The 14,957-nt window shown below is 73.3% G+C and overlaps 2 protein-coding genes across 5 annotated transcripts; one reads left to right on the top strand and one right to left on the bottom strand.

The window, feature by feature from the left end:
* The first annotated feature begins 168 nt into the window (after nucleotides 1-168).
* On the top strand, nucleotides 169-4,985 carry GRN (granulin precursor). 4 transcript variants are annotated; one of them, XM_064524463.1, is made up of 12 exons: nucleotides 169-328; nucleotides 1,565-1,718; nucleotides 1,796-1,899; nucleotides 2,007-2,106; nucleotides 2,204-2,310; nucleotides 2,419-2,548; nucleotides 2,635-2,732; nucleotides 2,926-3,150; nucleotides 3,638-3,862; nucleotides 4,114-4,338; nucleotides 4,435-4,683; nucleotides 4,767-4,985. In XM_064524463.1, exons 2-12 carry the CDS (start codon nucleotides 1,586-1,588, stop codon nucleotides 4,887-4,889), a joined length of 1,719 nt encoding a protein of 572 aa, XP_064380533.1. In that variant the 5' UTR covers nucleotides 169-328; nucleotides 1,565-1,585; the 3' UTR covers nucleotides 4,890-4,985. The 4 variants fall into 4 exon arrangements, with proteins under 4 accessions (XP_064380533.1, XP_064380534.1, XP_064380532.1 ...); XM_064524462.1 differs by having other exon boundaries at nucleotides 193-328; nucleotides 1,551-1,718; nucleotides 2,458-2,548; XM_064524461.1 differs by having other exon boundaries at nucleotides 193-328; nucleotides 1,551-1,718.
* A 110-nt stretch (nucleotides 4,986-5,095) lies between these two features.
* On the bottom strand, nucleotides 5,096-14,888 carry FAM171A2 (family with sequence similarity 171 member A2). The gene is made up of 9 exons (XM_064524460.1): nucleotides 14,694-14,888; nucleotides 11,219-11,446; nucleotides 9,657-9,749; nucleotides 9,405-9,563; nucleotides 9,134-9,310; nucleotides 8,921-9,037; nucleotides 8,595-8,721; nucleotides 6,301-7,809; nucleotides 5,096-5,420 (listed from the first exon to the last, which is right to left on the bottom strand). Exons 1-9 carry the CDS (start codon nucleotides 14,794-14,796, stop codon nucleotides 5,366-5,368), a joined length of 2,568 nt encoding a protein of 855 aa, XP_064380530.1. The 5' UTR covers nucleotides 14,797-14,888; the 3' UTR covers nucleotides 5,096-5,365.
* Between the last annotated feature and the right edge of the window lie 69 nt (nucleotides 14,889-14,957).

Raw genomic sequence — 14,957 nt, 5'->3', positions numbered from 1 at the left:
ATGAGGCCGGGCAAACTCATCGCACTGCCCTCCGGGGGGGGGGCGCGGTCATGTGACCGCGCGTCACATGACCTGGGGAGGGGCGGCGTGCGGGCTAAGGGCGAGGGGGCCGCGCTGCCCCGCGCTGCCCGCCCCTCCGTGCGGCGGCGGCCAATGGGAGCGAGGCAGGCCGGGCAGGCGGGCCAATGGGGGGGCAGGGGGCGGGGCTTGCGGCTGGCCGTCGCCGCGACCCTCGGTGCGGTGCCGGTGCGGAGCGGCGGGTGCAGCGCCGAGCACCGGGGCCGGGGGCAGCGCCGAGCACTGCACCGAGAGACAGCGCCGTGCACCAGTATGGCGGGGCACCAGGCATGGGGGTACCGGGCACGGGGGGCTCCAGCTGGGCGTAGGGGCAGCTCGGGGAGCCGGGGCACTGGGAGGTGCTGGGGGGCACTGGGCAGTGGGGGGCGTGGGGCACTGGGGGCAGTGGGAGGTGCTGGGGGCCCTGGGCATGGGGGGGGGGGCACTGGGAGGTGCTGAGCTTTGTGGGGTGCGGGGCTCTGGCGGTCACTGGGAGGTACTAGGGGCACTGGGAGGTGCTGGGGGCACTGGGCTTTGGGGGGCGTGGGGCACTGGGAGCTCCAGGGGACACTGGGGGGTGCTGGGGGCTCTGGGCTTTAGGTGGCGTGGGGCACTGGGAGCTCCTGGGGTTACTGGGAGGTGCGGGGGGCCCTGGACTTTGGGGGGTGCAGGGCACTGGGGGGCACTGGGAGGTGCTGGGGACACTGGGAGGTGCTGGGGGCCCTGGGCTTTGGGAGGTGTGGGGCTCTGGGGGGCACTGGGAGGTGCTGGGAGCACTGGGAGGTACTGGGGGTACTGGGCTTTGGGGTGGCATGGGGCTCTGGGTCCCGAGCTCAGCGCTGCCTCAGTTTCCCCACTGAGCCCCAGGCGGGTTTGGGTGACCCCTTCCCCGGGGGGGGGCCTGGACCCCTCTGCAGAGCGCCCGTGCGGGGGGGGGGGTCCCTCCAGCAGCCCTGCACCCCTCCCCTGCGCCGGAGGGAAACCGAGGCACGGCCAAGGCACCTGCCCCGCGTCCCCCGGCGGGTCTGAACTCGCTCACGGAGGGGAAATCCCCCCCCCCCCCCGCCCCGCCCCGTCCCCCCCCCGGCTTGGCCCTCCCCAGCTGCGCGAAAGAGGAACCGCTGCCTCGTGGGCGCAGCACCCCCCCCCCCCGGTGCCGTGCCTCAGTTTCCCACCGTGGCAGGGGCACTGCAGCACGTGGGGGGGCGGAAAGGTGGCGGGGGGGGGGGGGCCAGGCCGCACGTGGGAAGGGAAGTGAAAGTGGCCGGGGGGGGGGGCGGCGTTGGGTGCGGGGTGCCTCTTGCCGCCCGGGCCGCTGCGGGTGCCGCTGCGGGTGCCACCACGGGCGCCGGCTCTCCGCGGCGCGATGTTATCGGGCGGCTGCGGTCGGGGGTGGCGTGTGGGGCGGCATGGGGGGGCTTTCCCCCCCCCCCCCCCCGGCAAAAAGGGAAGCGAGAGGTGACGCCGGCCCCGGGCCCGGCGGGGAAACTGAGGCGCGCGGGCGCAGGGCTCCTCCGCTGCCACCGCCATGTGGACCTTCGCGCCGCTCTGGCTGGCTCTGGCCGCGGCCGTGGCCTCGCCGCCGTGTCCCGCCGGGCGCCCGTGTCCCCTGGCTCCGGTGAGGGCGGCGCCGGACGGCAAAGCCTACTTGGCCCCCCCAGGTAACCGGGGCTCCCCCAGCACCCCCACCTAAGGGTGCTGGGCGGCAGCACCCTCACCCCCCCCTCGCCCTCCGCAGCGCTCGGTGCCGTCCAGTGCCCCGACGGCGAGTCCGAGTGTCCCGACAACTCCACGTGCTGCGTGATGCCCGCCGGCGCCTGGGGGTGCTGCCCCATGCCCGAGGTACGGGGGGGGGGGGCGGGGGGGCGGCTCCGGATCAGGCCCTGGCTGAAGGGTGCCAGGAGGCCACTGCTGCAACGAGTTGCACGGGTCTCGTTCCCCCCCCCCAGGCCTCGTGCTGCGCGGACAAGCTGCACTGCTGCCCCCGTGCCACCATCTGCGACCTGGCCCGCGGGCGCTGCCTGACGCCCAGCCGCCGCCCCGCGCCGGGTAGGACCCGTCCCCGTCCCCGTCCCCCTGCCCGGCGCCCTCGGGTGCGGGGTGGCCCCGGCGGGGCGCTCGGTGACGCCGTGTCCCCTCCCCGCAGTGGCGCTGGGCCGGGTGCTCTGCCCCGACGGCCGCTCGGCGTGTCCGGACGGTGCGACCTGCTGCCAGCTGCCCTCGGCCCAGTACGGCTGCTGCCCGCTGCAAAACGTGAGCGCGGGCACCCTGGGGTGGGCACCGCCCCCCCCCCCCACCCCCCCCCGCGCGGGGCCGCCCGGCGGGACGGGCACCCATGGGTGCTGGGCTCTCCCCGCGCAGGCCGTGTGCTGCGGTGATGGGCTGCACTGCTGCCCGCAGGGCACCGCCTGCGACCTGGAGCGCGCCAAGTGCACGTCGGCCCGCGGCCCCCCCCGGCCCCTCGCCCGCCTGCCCGTCGCCCTCGCCGCAGGTAACGGCCCCCCCATTCCCCCCCCCCCCCCCCGTGCCCTCCGGAGCTGGGGGGGGGGCTGGCGCTGCCCGTCCGTCTGTCCCCAGTTGGTGACGTCAGGTGCGACGACGAGACGAGCTGCCCCGACGGGAACACGTGCTGCCGCCTGGGCTCGGGCAAATGGGGCTGCTGCCCCCTGGAGCAGGTCTGTGGCTGAGGGGGGGGACATGGGGGGGGGGTCTGGCAAGCTGGGGGGGGTCCATGGGAGTAGTGGCTGTTCCAGGGAATTGGGGGCAGAGACCAAGGAGGGGTTGGGGCAGTGGGGCAGCAAGAGCTTGGGGCTCAGCTGGGCACCCGTGGGGCTCAGGACCCTGTTTTTTTTTGTGCCCCCCCCCCAGGCCGTGTGCTGCCCCGACCACGTGCACTGCTGCCCCCAGGGCTACACGTGCGACCCCGAGGGGGGCAGCTGCCTGCAGGGGGGGGGCCGCGTGCCCTGGCGCGAGAAGAGGCCGGCGCTGGCGCGGGGCCGCGACGTCAGGTGCGACGACGAGACGAGCTGCCCCGACGGGAACACGTGCTGCCGCCTGGGCTCGGGCAAATGGGGCTGCTGCCCCCTGGAGCAGGTCCGGGGGGGGGGGGATTTGGGGGGGTCCTGCCCGCCGGGTGGGGGGCAGCGGCTGGGAGGTCCCTGCCCATGGCCATAACCTCGGTCCCAGGGGGTGGGACTGAGCCTAGGGGGGAGCAGAGGGCCCTGGGCTGAGCCCCACGGGGAGGGTGGTGGCACCCCGGGATGTCCCCAAGGGCAGGGCCACGTTTAGAGGGACCTCGATAGGTGCTTAAAAGGGTCTGGGGACCCTCAAGATGTCCATCAGGTCCTGCCCCCCAAGAGAGGGGCCCCTGCCCCTCACCCCCTGTCGCCCCCCACCCTGCACCCCCAGGGATGGAGCCAGACCCCGGGTGGGGGTGCCCGGTGCAGGGACAGGGATGGACCAACATGGGGCAGATGGGACACAGTGACGCGGTTCGTCCCGTGACGACGCAACGTGCGATGGAGGCGGGGGGGGGGGCCCGTGCTCAGGACCCTTTTTTTTTTTTTTTGTGCCCCCCCAGGCCGTGTGCTGCCCCGACCACGTGCACTGCTGCCCCCAGGGCTACACGTGCGACCCCGAGGGGGGCAGCTGCCTGCAGGGGGGGGGCCGCGTGCCCTGGCGCGAGAAGAGGCCGGCGCTGGCGCGGGGCCGCGACGTCAGGTGCGACGACGAGACGAGCTGCCCCGACGGGAACACGTGCTGCCGCCTGGGCTCGGGCGAATGGGGCTGCTGCCCCCTGGAGCAGGTCCGGGGGGGGCTTGGGGGGGTCCCAGGGTGGTGGGTGGGCTGCGCCACGGGTGAGGCTGGTGCATTAGAGCGATGGGGGTGGTGGGGGCCCACAGAGCCCGGCTGGCATCGCTGGGGGGGGGGGTGGCGGGGACAGGCAGTGCTGGCAGGGGGACGGTCCCCTGCTCGGGTGCCCGCTGCGGCCGGGGGGCACCGCTGCCCCGCGGGTGGCCCGTGCCCGGCTTGTCACCCCCCCCTCGCCGTCCCCAGGCCGTGTGCTGCTCCGACGGCTTCCACTGCTGCCCCCAGGGCTACACGTGCGACCCGGCGCAGGGCACCTGCCACAAGGCGCCGGTGACGGTGCCCTGGGCCACCAAGGTGCCCGCCGCCCGCCGGGGCCACGCCGTGCAGTGCAACGCCACGGCGAGCTGCGCCGACGGGCAGACCTGCTGCCGGAGCCTCAGCGGCGACTGGGCCTGCTGCCAGCTGCCCAGCGTGAGCAGGGTGCTGGGGGGGGAGGCCGGGGGGGGGGGGGTCCGGCAGCACCCCTGGGTGCCAAGGCTGAGCCGGTGGCCGCTCCGTCCCCGGCAGGCCGTGTGCTGCAAGGACCGCCAGCACTGCTGCCCCCGGGGCTACACCTGCGACGTGGCGCGGCAGAGCTGCGAGAAGCGCCGGGCGCCGGGGGTCCCCGCCACCTCCCCGGCGCCTCTGCTTGGCGCCGGTGCCACCGCCACCGCCACCGCCACCGCCGTGCCCTGCGATGCCACCCGCTCCTGCGACGCCGGCCAGCGCTGCTGCCCGGGCCCCGACGGCTCCTGGGGCTGCTGCCCCTACGCGCAGGTCAGTGCCGGGGGCGGGGGGACATGGGACAAGGGGGTGCCCCCCCACCCAAAATCCTCACGTCTCCCTTTATCTCCCCGCAGGGCTCCTGCTGCCCCGGCGGGCAGCACTGCTGCCCCCCCGGGTACCGCTGTGCCTCGGGCTCCTGCACCCAGCGCCGGCCCCCCCGCTGGGACCTGGCCCTCCCCCGCCGGGTGCTGCTGTGACGTTCCCCGGGTCGGGGACAGCCGCTGGCCTTGCACCCCCCGACGGGGGGGATCCCCCCTGGGGGGGCCACCGTGCCAATAAAAGATTTCTAGGAACGTCCCTGTGCCTCGTCGCAGCCCCGGGGTCACGTTGCCCCCCCCAGGAAGGGGAAACTGAGGCAGGAGGATTTCCCCCCCCCCCAAAGGAAGCAGAGGCGGAGGCGGCGTTGCGTCGACGGGTTTTTTTATATATTAATACCATTCTAACGAACAAGCAGGGACGGGAGGGCAGCCCTGGGCTGGAGCGGGCACCGGCTCCCGGGCTGGGCCCAGCCGGGGGGGGGGCCGGCGGTGCCCCCCGAGGGGCCCTGCTCCCCCCCCCCGGTACATGCACGGCCCCGGCTTTCCCTTCTTCTTTTCTGGCCACGTATAAAACTTTTAGAAACACGATTAAAATCCAAAGCAACCCCGGGGAGGAGGCTCGGCGGGGGGGGCTCCTACGCCAGCTTGGAGGCGCCGCTGGCGCGGGGGGCACTGCCGGCCCCCCCGGCCCTGCAGGGACAGAAGCACGGGGACTGGCCTCAGTCCTTGGTGTCCCCCCCCCCCCAACAAGGTGGCACAAGGTGGGGGGGGGGCATGCACTAGTCACCCGCTTGGCACCATGCAGGTCCTGTGGGTTCCCCCCCTCCCCGGGGGGGGTCTCTGTCCCCAAATGCCACCCCCCCCTTCCGCACACAAACACACCCAGCAAAGTCACAGCAACAAAAAGACACTGACGGCAAAGTCACGGCGGGGGGGGTGGCCCTGGGCACCCCCAGCCTGGCACCCCTCCTGGCACCCCAGGGCCGTGCCAGTGAGGGGCAGGAAGGCACTTGGGGGGGGGGACATGGGGCAGCAGGTGCCCATGCAGCAGGTCCCGCTGGTGGGGACACCCAGCAGGTCCTAGCCCCAGTGCTGGGGGAGGGGGGGGACAGGCCACCTGGCACTTGTCCCTTGGGCACGTCCCCTAGTAAGGGGGCAGAGGGGACTAGAGCTGGCCTGGGGACACTGTTGGCCCTGGTGGGGGATGTCCCAGGGGCCTCTGGGGGACAGGGCAGGAGGGTGGTCCCAGGCTGGCCTCCATCCCCACGTCCCCACCACCATCTTAGGGTCCTGCAGACCCTCCCAACCATCTGCCCTCCCTCCCCCAGCGCCGGAGAGGGGCTGGCTGCCCTTCCTGGCTCCGTGGGGAGGGTGGTCCCAGGTTGGCCTCCATCCCCACGTCCCCACCACCATCTTAGGGTCCTGCAGACCCTCCCAACCATATCCCCTCCCTCCCCCAGCACTGGAGAGGGGCTGGCTGCCCTCGCTGGCTCCGTGACCGGGGACAGCCGGAGGGACAAGGGGGGGGACAGGACGGGGCGGGGGGGGGGAACGGGGCCCTGCCGCTTACTTCATATTGAAGACCATGAGCGGTCGCTCCTCCCGCTTCTGCCAGGGGCTTTTGCGGTCGCCCGGCTCGTCCCCGCCCTCGCCCGGCTCCGTCATGTCGTCCTCGGGGCTGGTCATGGAGTCCCGGCGGGGCTCGCTGGCGCTGCTGCGGGAGCTGTCGCCGCGGGCCCGCCCCCGCCGCGGCCCCGCGCCCCCCCGGGGGCCCTCGGCGGCCTCGTCCAGCAGCGGCGTCAGCGAGTTGTCCTCGGGCGAGGCGCCGGCCGTGCGGCTCTCGCTGCTGCTGCGCTCGGCCTCGTCGGGCGCCTTGCCGGGGGCCGCCGGGCGCTGCTCCTCCTTGGTGGGCCGCCGCCGGGCCTTGGGCTCGCCGTCGCCCTCGCGGGCCTTGTCGCCGCCCTGCAGGTCGATGTAGGAGTGGCGCACCTGCGACGAGCGCCCGTCCAGCGAGACGAACCAGGCGCGCGGGTGCGGCTTCACGCCCAGCTCCAGCAGCTTCTTCTCCGTCAGCGCCTGCAGCTCGCCGTTGAGCTGCGCCATGGTGGACTCGTTGAAGAGCACGGGGATGGTGACGGAGCCGCTGACCGAGGCGCCGTGCGGCCCCCAGCCTTTGCCCTCCCCGTCCTCGCCCGCCGCGTAGGCCTGCGGCGGCAGCTGGAAGGGCTGCGGCAGCAGCGGGCGCTGCTGCTGCTCCGCCGGCCCGAACGCGTGGGCCGGGCCTTGGCCCGGCGGCCCCTCCAGCTCCGGCGGCCCCTCGGGCGGCCCCGGCTGCTCGCCGGCGCCGTAGTCGGCCGCCAGGCGCATGTAGTGCGCCGGGATGACCAGGGTGGGCATGACGTTCCTGTAGACGTCCTCCTTGACGTGGTCGATGGAGCCGCAGAAGATGAGCTGCCCGGGCTGGCTCAGCGAGGTGGGACGCGCCAGGTGGTCCACCGACTGCGAGAGCAGGAATTCGGGCGCCTTGGCCTCCGCCTTGGGCCCCCCGTAGTGCTCGAAGGGGGGCGGCAGCGGCGGCGGCGAGGGCGGCTCTTGCAGGTAGGCGCCCTCGGGCCGGGGGTGCTTGCGGGGGGCCGGGGCGCCCCGGTCCTCCACGCGCTGGTGCGAGTAGCTCCGCTTGTACTCGTCCAGCAGAGCCGGCTCGGCCGGCCCCGGGCCGTCCATGGAGCGGGCGGCCTTGAGGCCGAAGGCCTCGCCCGGGCGCCCGTAGTCCTCCTTGGCGGCGCCGCGGTGGCTCAGGGTGTCCGTGGGCGTCTTGGGGACGCCGCGCAGCTTGGGGGCCGAGACCTGCTTGAAGAACTCCTCGCGGGAGCTCTCGAACTCGCGGGAGGCCGAGAAGGCCGACTTGAGGATGGGGGTGTGCACGTCCGTGTCGCCGCCGGACGACGCCGTCTCCAGGTGGCTGGCGCAGATGAGGTTGAGCTGCGACATGGAGGTGGCCTGGTCCTTCTTGGAGGCGTCCAGGGTCCCCGAGACCTGCAGCTTGCGGTGCTGCTGCCGTGGCTTCAGGCACCTCCTCCTGGGTGGGGGGGGACAGGGCAGGGTCACCCCAGGCTGGGTGCCACCTCTGGCCCGGCCCCATGTCCCCCTGCAAGCCCTGAGACTCGGGATGCCACGGTGGCACTGGGAGAGGGTGCCAGGCGGGCAATAGCCCCCACAGCCAGCAATAGGGTGCCTGGGGGTGCCAGGTGGGCAATAGCCCCCCATAGCTGGTGATAGGGTGCCCGGGGGTGCCAGGTGGGCAATAGCCCCCCATAGCTGGTGATAGGGTGCCCAGGGGGTGCCAGGCGGGCAATAGCCCCCATAGCTGGTGAGAGGGTGCCTGGGGAGGTGCCAGGTGGGCAATAGCCCCCCATAGCTGGTGATAGGGTGCCCAGGGGTGCCAGGTGGGCAATAGCCCCCCATAGCTGGTGATAGGGTGCCCGGGGTGCCAGGCGGGCAATAGCCCCCATAGCTGGTGAGAGGGTGCCTGGGGAGGTGCCAGGCGGGCAATAGCCCCCACAGCTAGTTATAGGGTGCCTGGGGGTGCTAGGTGGGCAATAGCCCCCACAGCCAGCAGTAGGGTGCCCGGGGTGCCAGGTGGGCAATAGCCCCCCATAGCTGGTGATAGGGTGCCTGGGGGTGCCAGGCGGGCAATAGCCCCCATAGCTAGTTATAGGGTGCCTGGGGGTGCCAGGCGGGCAATAGCCCCCACAGCTAGTTATAGGGCGCCTGGGGGTGCCAGGCGGGCAATAGCCCCCACAGCTAGTTATAGGGCGCCCGGGGGTGCCAGGCGGGCTCCGGGCGGGCGGGCAGGGTGCTCACCTGCAGTAGTAGATGAGGAGGCAGAGCAGGATGAGGACGAGCAGGGCCAGCGCGCCCAGGATGGTGAGCAGGAAGATGGTGTGGTAGGTGCTGATGTCCTTCATGCCCGCAGCCATCGCCACCAGCCCTGGGGTGGGGGGACCAGGTCAGACCCCCCCTCCCCAGGGAAAGCAGCACCCATGGGGCACATCACCCCCCCACCCTGGGACTGCGCTCACCAGCACCCAGTGACCTCGTCCCACCCTGGGGTGCTGCACCCAGCTCCCATCCCCTCAGGGCGCCCAGCCCTGGGGGCAGAGGGGTGGGGGCACCCCGAGCCGCCCTACCTGTGTTAGGAGAAGGCAGAGCCGCCGCCCAGTAGCCCAGCTGGGGGGAGACGAAGGTCCAGTACAGCTGCCGGCCCTCCTTCCGGATCAGTCCCGTCCCGTTGCGGACCCACAAGCCTGGAGAGAGGCAGCCGCCATCGCCACGTGGCTCCCACCCCTTCGCCGGCGGCGGGCTGAGACCGCCCCCAAACTCATCACACGCATGACGCTCACCGCTCTTGCCGTCGAAGCGCCAGGCCGGCACGCTGGTGGCCACCATGGGGCTGCTGTCGGGGGGCAGCGGGATGGACAGATGGACGGGGCCGGAGAGCTGCACTTCGGTGCCGTTGCCCGTGAAGAGGTGCACGCTGACGGCCGCCACGGGCGCCAGCTCCAGCCAGCTGCCGTTGCCTGCGGGGACACCCCCGCGGGTGAGCGCGGCGGCCGTCCCCCCCCCGTCCCCCCGCCAAAACCACCCCCCCGGGGCCACCCAGCCCCGCCGTACCGCTGCCGTTGTGCTCGGCGCCCAGGAAGCAGGGGAAGCCCCGCATGTCGCGGGGGGCGGTGGCGGCGGTCAGCGAGGCGGCGAGCTGGCTGTACGTGGAGCTGCGGGGCAGGCGGGCCGCCTTGCGCTGGAACTGCACCCACGGCTGGCCCCGGGCTCCTGCGGGCGACAGCGGCGCGGGGGGGGCAGCACCCGACCCGGGGCGGGTGCCGGCACCCCCCCTCTGCCCCCGCGCCCCTGCGTGCGCCTCACCTGGGGACCCCAGCAGGATTTGCACCAGGTCCTCGTAGAGGATGAGGGTGGCGGGGCGCTCGGGGAGCAGGTAGAGGCTGACGGAGGCGTACACTGCGGGGGGAGAGACGCCGTGGGGTGCCACCCCCCCCCCCAAAATCCCCCCCCACACCGGCCACCGCTGTGCCAGGAGACGGCGAGGAGGAAGAGGAGGAGGAAGGTTCGGTCCTCATGGGCATGGGGGCACCCACTGGGGACTTTGGGGTGCCCAGGACCCCTCCTGCGTGCCACCAAGTCTTTGTGCCCCCCCCCCCAATATCACCGATGCTCCCTGAGCCCGGTGCACCCTGCACGCCCCCACCCCGTCCTTGCAGGACCCCCCCTCGCACACCCACGTGTCCCCAGTGCCAGCGCCGCCGCCCCGAGCAAGGTCACCAGCATCGACCCTGCCCCACGCGTCCCCCCCCCACTGCTGCCACCGCTGCCGCGGGCATCCGAAGGCTGGCACTGAGCCCAGGGTGCCCCCCCCCCCGGCCCCCCAGTGCGATGGAGGGGGGGTCAGGGCCAAGCGGGACATGGCTGTGCCCCCCCATCCCCAGCGCCACCTGATCCCTCGGTGCCACCCCCCAAAAAGCAGGTTCCCCCCCCCCAAATCAGCCTCAAGGCAGCACCACTCTATGAGACAGCCCCCAAAAGGCCCTCGGACCCCCCCAGTAAGGGCTCGGGGAACCCAGTAAGAGACTGGAACCCCCCCAGTAAGGGAGGAAGCGGGGGCCCATGATGGGATTGGGACCCCCCCATAAGGGATTGAGGACCCCAGTGAGGGCTTGGGGCTCCCATAAGGGCTCCGAGCCCCCCAGGAAAGGACATGGTCTCCAGTAAGGGCCGTGCAAAGAATTGGGACCCCCCCCCCCGGAAGGGAGCTGTTCCCCCAGTAAGGAACTGGGGGACCCCCTTAAAGGCTCCGAGCTCCCCAGTAAGGGCTTGGGGTCCCCCAGTAAAGGCTTAGGGCCCCTGTAAGGGACTGGAAACCCCCCAAAGGGCTCAGACACCCCCCCCCCCCAGTAAGGGAGCAGGGTCCCCCAGAAACAGCTCGAGGCCCCTGAAGGGACTGGGGGGGTCCCCCATAAGGGATCTGGTCTCCCAGTAAGGGACTATGCCACCCCCCCAGTAAGGGACTGGGGACACCCATAAGGGCTCAGAGCCCCCCCAGTAAGGGCTTGGTCCCCCCAGTAAGAGCTTAAGGCCTCTGGAGTGACTGGGGGGTCCCCCATAAGGGATCTGGTCTCCCAGTAACGGATCACCCCCCCCCCCAGTAAGGGACTGGGAACCCCCATAACGGCTCAGAGCCCCCCCCCCAGTAAGGGAGCAGGGTCCCCCAGTAAGAGCTTGAGGCCCCTGGAGGGACTGGGGTGTCCCCCGTAAGGGATCTGGTCTCCCAGTAAGGGATTACCCCTCCCAGTAAGGGACTGGAGACCCCCATAAGGGCTCAGAGCCCCCCCCCCAGTAAGGGAGCAGGGTCCCCCGGTAAAGGCCCATGGGAAAGGAGGGGGGTCCAGGCCTCGGGGTCCCCGGGCACTCACGTGGCAGCTTGTTGACGCGCCAGGGCACGGAGGCGGTGACGTAGCCGCGGCGGGCGGCGGTGACGAGGACCCAGGTGCCCAGGCGGTAGGCGACGGGCAGGACGCCCGCGCCCTCATGGTCGGTGGTGCCGGCGGCCAGCGAGCTGCGGTTGCCGAAAACCTCGACGGCGGCCTGGGCCAGCGGGGCCAAGGCGCCGCTCTCGTACACCTGCACCTTGAGCAGCACCTCTGCGGGCACCGAGGGCACGGCGTCGGGGCGGGCACGGGGCGCCGGACCCCCCCACGCGCCGCCACGCGCCCGCTGCCAGGGCCTGGCTGCACCGCGGGGACCCACCATGGGACCCCCAGAAACAGGGTGCCCGCAGCACCCCGGGCGAAGGTGGGCACCGTCCCAGCGGGCTGGTGGGCATCGTCCCCGTGCGATGCCTAGCACCAGCCCTGCAGACCATGGGCACCATCCTAGCAGATCACGGGCATCAGCTCAGCGGGGTGGTGGGCACCATGCCAGCACATCACGGACACCATCCCAGTGGGATCGTGGACACTGTCCCAGTGGGGTGGTGCACATCATCCCAGGGGTGGTGGGCACCATCCCAGCACGTGATGGGCACCATCCCAGTGGTATCACAGGCACCATCCCAGCGGGATGGTGGGCATCGTCCCCGTGCGATGCCTAGCACCAGCCCTGCAGACCATGGGCACCATCCTAGCAGAGCATGGGCATCATCTCCATGCGGTGGTGGGCACCATCCCAGCAGCTCATGGGCACCATCCCAGTGGGGTGGTGCACATCATCCCAGCATCATCCCAGCAGCTCATGGGCACCATTCCGGCAGGTCATGGGCACTGCCACAGCAGGGTGGTGGGCACCATCCTGGCAGGATAGTGGGCACCATCCTGGCAGGGTGACATGCGCCATCACAACAGGGTGGCGGGCACTATCGCAGCAAGGTGCTGAGCGTGTCCCGGCAGGATGGTGGACACCATCCCTCTGGGTCACGGGCACCATCCCGGCAGGGTGGCGGGCACCCTCCTGGCAGGTCACGGGCACTGTCCCAGCAGGGTGGTGGCAATGTCCCAGCAGGGTGGCGGGCACCGTCCCAGCAGGGTGGCAGGAACTGTCACAACGGGTCATGGGCACTGTCCCGGTGGGAGGGCGGTATTGCACCCCGACACCTCGCCCCAGGGTGCCGTGCCCACACCTATGGGTGCTCCCAGCCGTGCCCCACGCCGGGGGGGCACCAGCATCCCTCCCCAAAACCCCGGCGAGGATGAGGAGCACGAGGCCGGTATAACCCCCCGCCTCGGGGTGCCAACCGCAAGCCGGCGCGCCGCACGAGCCACCCCCACATGTGTCACGAGTTGGGGGCGGTCTCCACCTCTCCCCCCAATGGCGGCGGGGGACGGGGTGGGCACGGCCGGCGGGGCCCCAGCACCCCGCTGTCCCCCCCCCCCCGACACCCCGGCCGCGGCCTGCGCATGAGCCCGCAGCCCTTGGCAGCCGGCCCGGCGGCTCGGGCGCTGTCGCCCGGGCAACGACCTCGTTCATCCCGCCGGGCCCGCCGGCGGTTTCGGGGCCCCGGCGTGGACCCCCCCCCCGAAAGCAGCATCGGGGGATGCCGGGCTCCGTCCTGCCCTCTCTCCCCACGCTGCTCCCACCGCCGCGGCGCCCCGGGGCCCAGCCGGGCGCCCAGCGCCAGGACGCCTGGGCCCTTCGCCCGGCCTCGCCCAGCGCCCAAGCTTGCAGCACCCGCCAGCAGCGCTGGGACCCCCCCCCCCAAAATCCCATTCCCCCCCCCCGCCACCACCTTGGGGTGGGGCACCCCAAAGCGCCCCCCCCACTCGGGCCCAGACGTTGCCCAGATGTTGCGGGCAGCGGAATTCCCTGCAGCTGCTGCGAGCGCGGTGCTGGGGTGGATCCGGCTGGGGGGGGCTGCTGGGGCCCCCCCACATACCGGGAACAGCCGGCGTGGGCCGGGCAGGAATGTCCCCGCGTGCTGGGCGCCCGCAGCTGCCGGGGGACAGCTGGCACCGCCTGCCACCCCCATTATCGCCCCCCCCGCCATGTCCCCAGGCCCCCAGCCCGGACGGGGCACCCCGACACTGCGGGGGGGACGGCCACCGCCTCACCGTGCCCGGGGGCCTCCCAGTATAACCCCACGCGCCGTCGCCCATGGGTGGCACCCGGCAGCTCTGCCCCGGCCCGGGTGTCCTGGCACCCGGGGAAATGGGGGGGGGACACAGCCACACCGCAGCACCCAGCGCCAAGCGAGGGTGGCGTCACCGCGCCAGGCAGCCCGAGACGCCCCAGGGACCCCGCCACGTCCCACGGGTGGCACCGGGACGGCCGCAGGTGACGCCACACAAAGGAGAGACCGGAGCAGGGGTTGGGGGTGGCAGGGCCCAGCGCCCTCCGGCGCGGGCAGGATAGGGCCCAGGTGCTGGGCTCCCCGCGCTGCTGGCAGAGCGGCACTGCCGCGGCGGGGCTGGGGGCACCGGGGAGCCACCGGGACCCCAGGTTGGCACGCTGTCCCCCCCCAGGACTGCCCTGCCTGCCCGCAGCGGGCAGAGGTGCCAGCTGCAGGGCGGATCCAGCACCCGAGACCACCACCCAGCACCTCTGCATGTCCTAGGCATCGCCAGAACCCCCACCCAGCACCCGAGACCACCACCCAGCACCTCTGCATGTCCTAGGCATCGCCAGGACCCCCACCCAGCACCCGAGACCACCACCCAGCACCCCTGCATGTCCTAGGCATCGCCAGGACCCCCACCCAGCACCCAAGACCACCGCCCAGCACCTCTGCATGTCCTAGGCATCGCCCAGGACCCCCACCCAGCACCCGAGACCACCACCCAGCACCTCTGCATGTCCTAGGCACTGCTCGAGACCCCCACCCAGCACCCACCCAGCACCCCTGCATGCCCTAGGCATTGCATGGGACCCCCACCCACCACCCCTGCACGCCCTGGGCACCGCCTGGGACCCCCACCCAGCACCAGGGTGGGATGCAGGCACGGGGGGGGGGTGCCCACAGGGCAGGGCAGGGGGCTGCAAACGGAGGGACAGGGCCTGCGGACGGGAGCAGACGGACAGAGAGGGGCCCCGGGGCGGAGGGATGGACAGACAGACGGGGCGGCGGGGGGGGGGGGGCAGACGGAGGGAGGGGGCGCGGCGGGGGGGGGGGCACCGACGAGAGCGGGGTGCAACCAGCCAGACGGCTGCCTGGGCGGGTGGGGGGGGGGGGCGCGGAGGGGAGAGGGGGGCGCAGCCGGAGGGATGCTGCGGGGCGGGGGGGGCGGCTGCGAGGGAGGCGGCGGAGGGAGGGCGAGGGCCCCGCACGGCCGGAGCGGGGCAGCGGGCAGGGAGGGGGGCGGAGGAGGGGGCGCGGGCAGCCCCCCCGCCCCCCCCATCCCCGGCCCCGCCGCCCCCCCCCCGGCCCGGCCGCGCCGCGCACACAAAGGCCGCACTCACCGTGGGCGCCGGGCTCCGCCGCCGCCGCGCCCCGCGCCCGCCGCCCGCCCGCGCCCAGCAGCAGCAGCGGCAGCAGCAGCGGCAGGAGGCGGCGGGCCCGCATGGTCGCTGCGCGCCGCTACCCCGCCATGCCCGGCCCGCCCGGCCCGGCCCGGCCCGGCCCGCGCCGCCCCGCCCCGCCCCGCGCCGCCGCCGCCGCCCGCGGAGCCCGGGCTCCACCTGCCGGAGCCGGCGGGCATGGCCGCGCCGCCCGCCCGCCCCGCC

This window comes from Dromaius novaehollandiae, chromosome 22 (genome assembly GCF_036370855.1).
Source record: "Dromaius novaehollandiae isolate bDroNov1 chromosome 22, bDroNov1.hap1, whole genome shotgun sequence".
Taxonomy (NCBI): domain Eukaryota; kingdom Metazoa; phylum Chordata; class Aves; order Casuariiformes; family Dromaiidae; genus Dromaius; species Dromaius novaehollandiae.
Note: the sequence above shows the minus strand (reverse complement) of the source record. Positions and strands in the feature narration are given on the sequence as shown.

Coding starts and splice junctions, on each gene's coding strand:
- GRN (XM_064524463.1), top strand. CDS start 1,586: ATGTGGACCTTCGCGCCGCTCTGGCTGGCTCTGGCCGCGGCCGTGGCC. Junction 2,107..2,203: donor CAGCCGCCGCCCCGCGCCGG/GTAGGACCCGTC, acceptor CCCTCCCCGCAG/TGGCGCTGGGCCGGGTGCTC. Junction 3,863..4,113: donor GCTGCTGCCCCCTGGAGCAG/GTCCGGGGGGGG, acceptor CGCCGTCCCCAG/GCCGTGTGCTGCTCCGACGG.
- FAM171A2 (XM_064524460.1), bottom strand. CDS start 14,796: ATGCGGGCCCGCCGCCTCCTGCCGCTGCTGCTGCCGCTGCTGCTGCTG. Junction 9,750..11,218: donor GCGCGTCAACAAGCTGCCAC/GTGAGTGCCCGG, acceptor CTCCCCCCGCAG/TGTACGCCTCCGTCAGCCTC. Junction 8,722..8,920: donor TCTGCCTTCTCCTAACACAG/GTAGGGCGGCTC, acceptor CCCCCACCCCAG/GGCTGGTGGCGATGGCTGCG.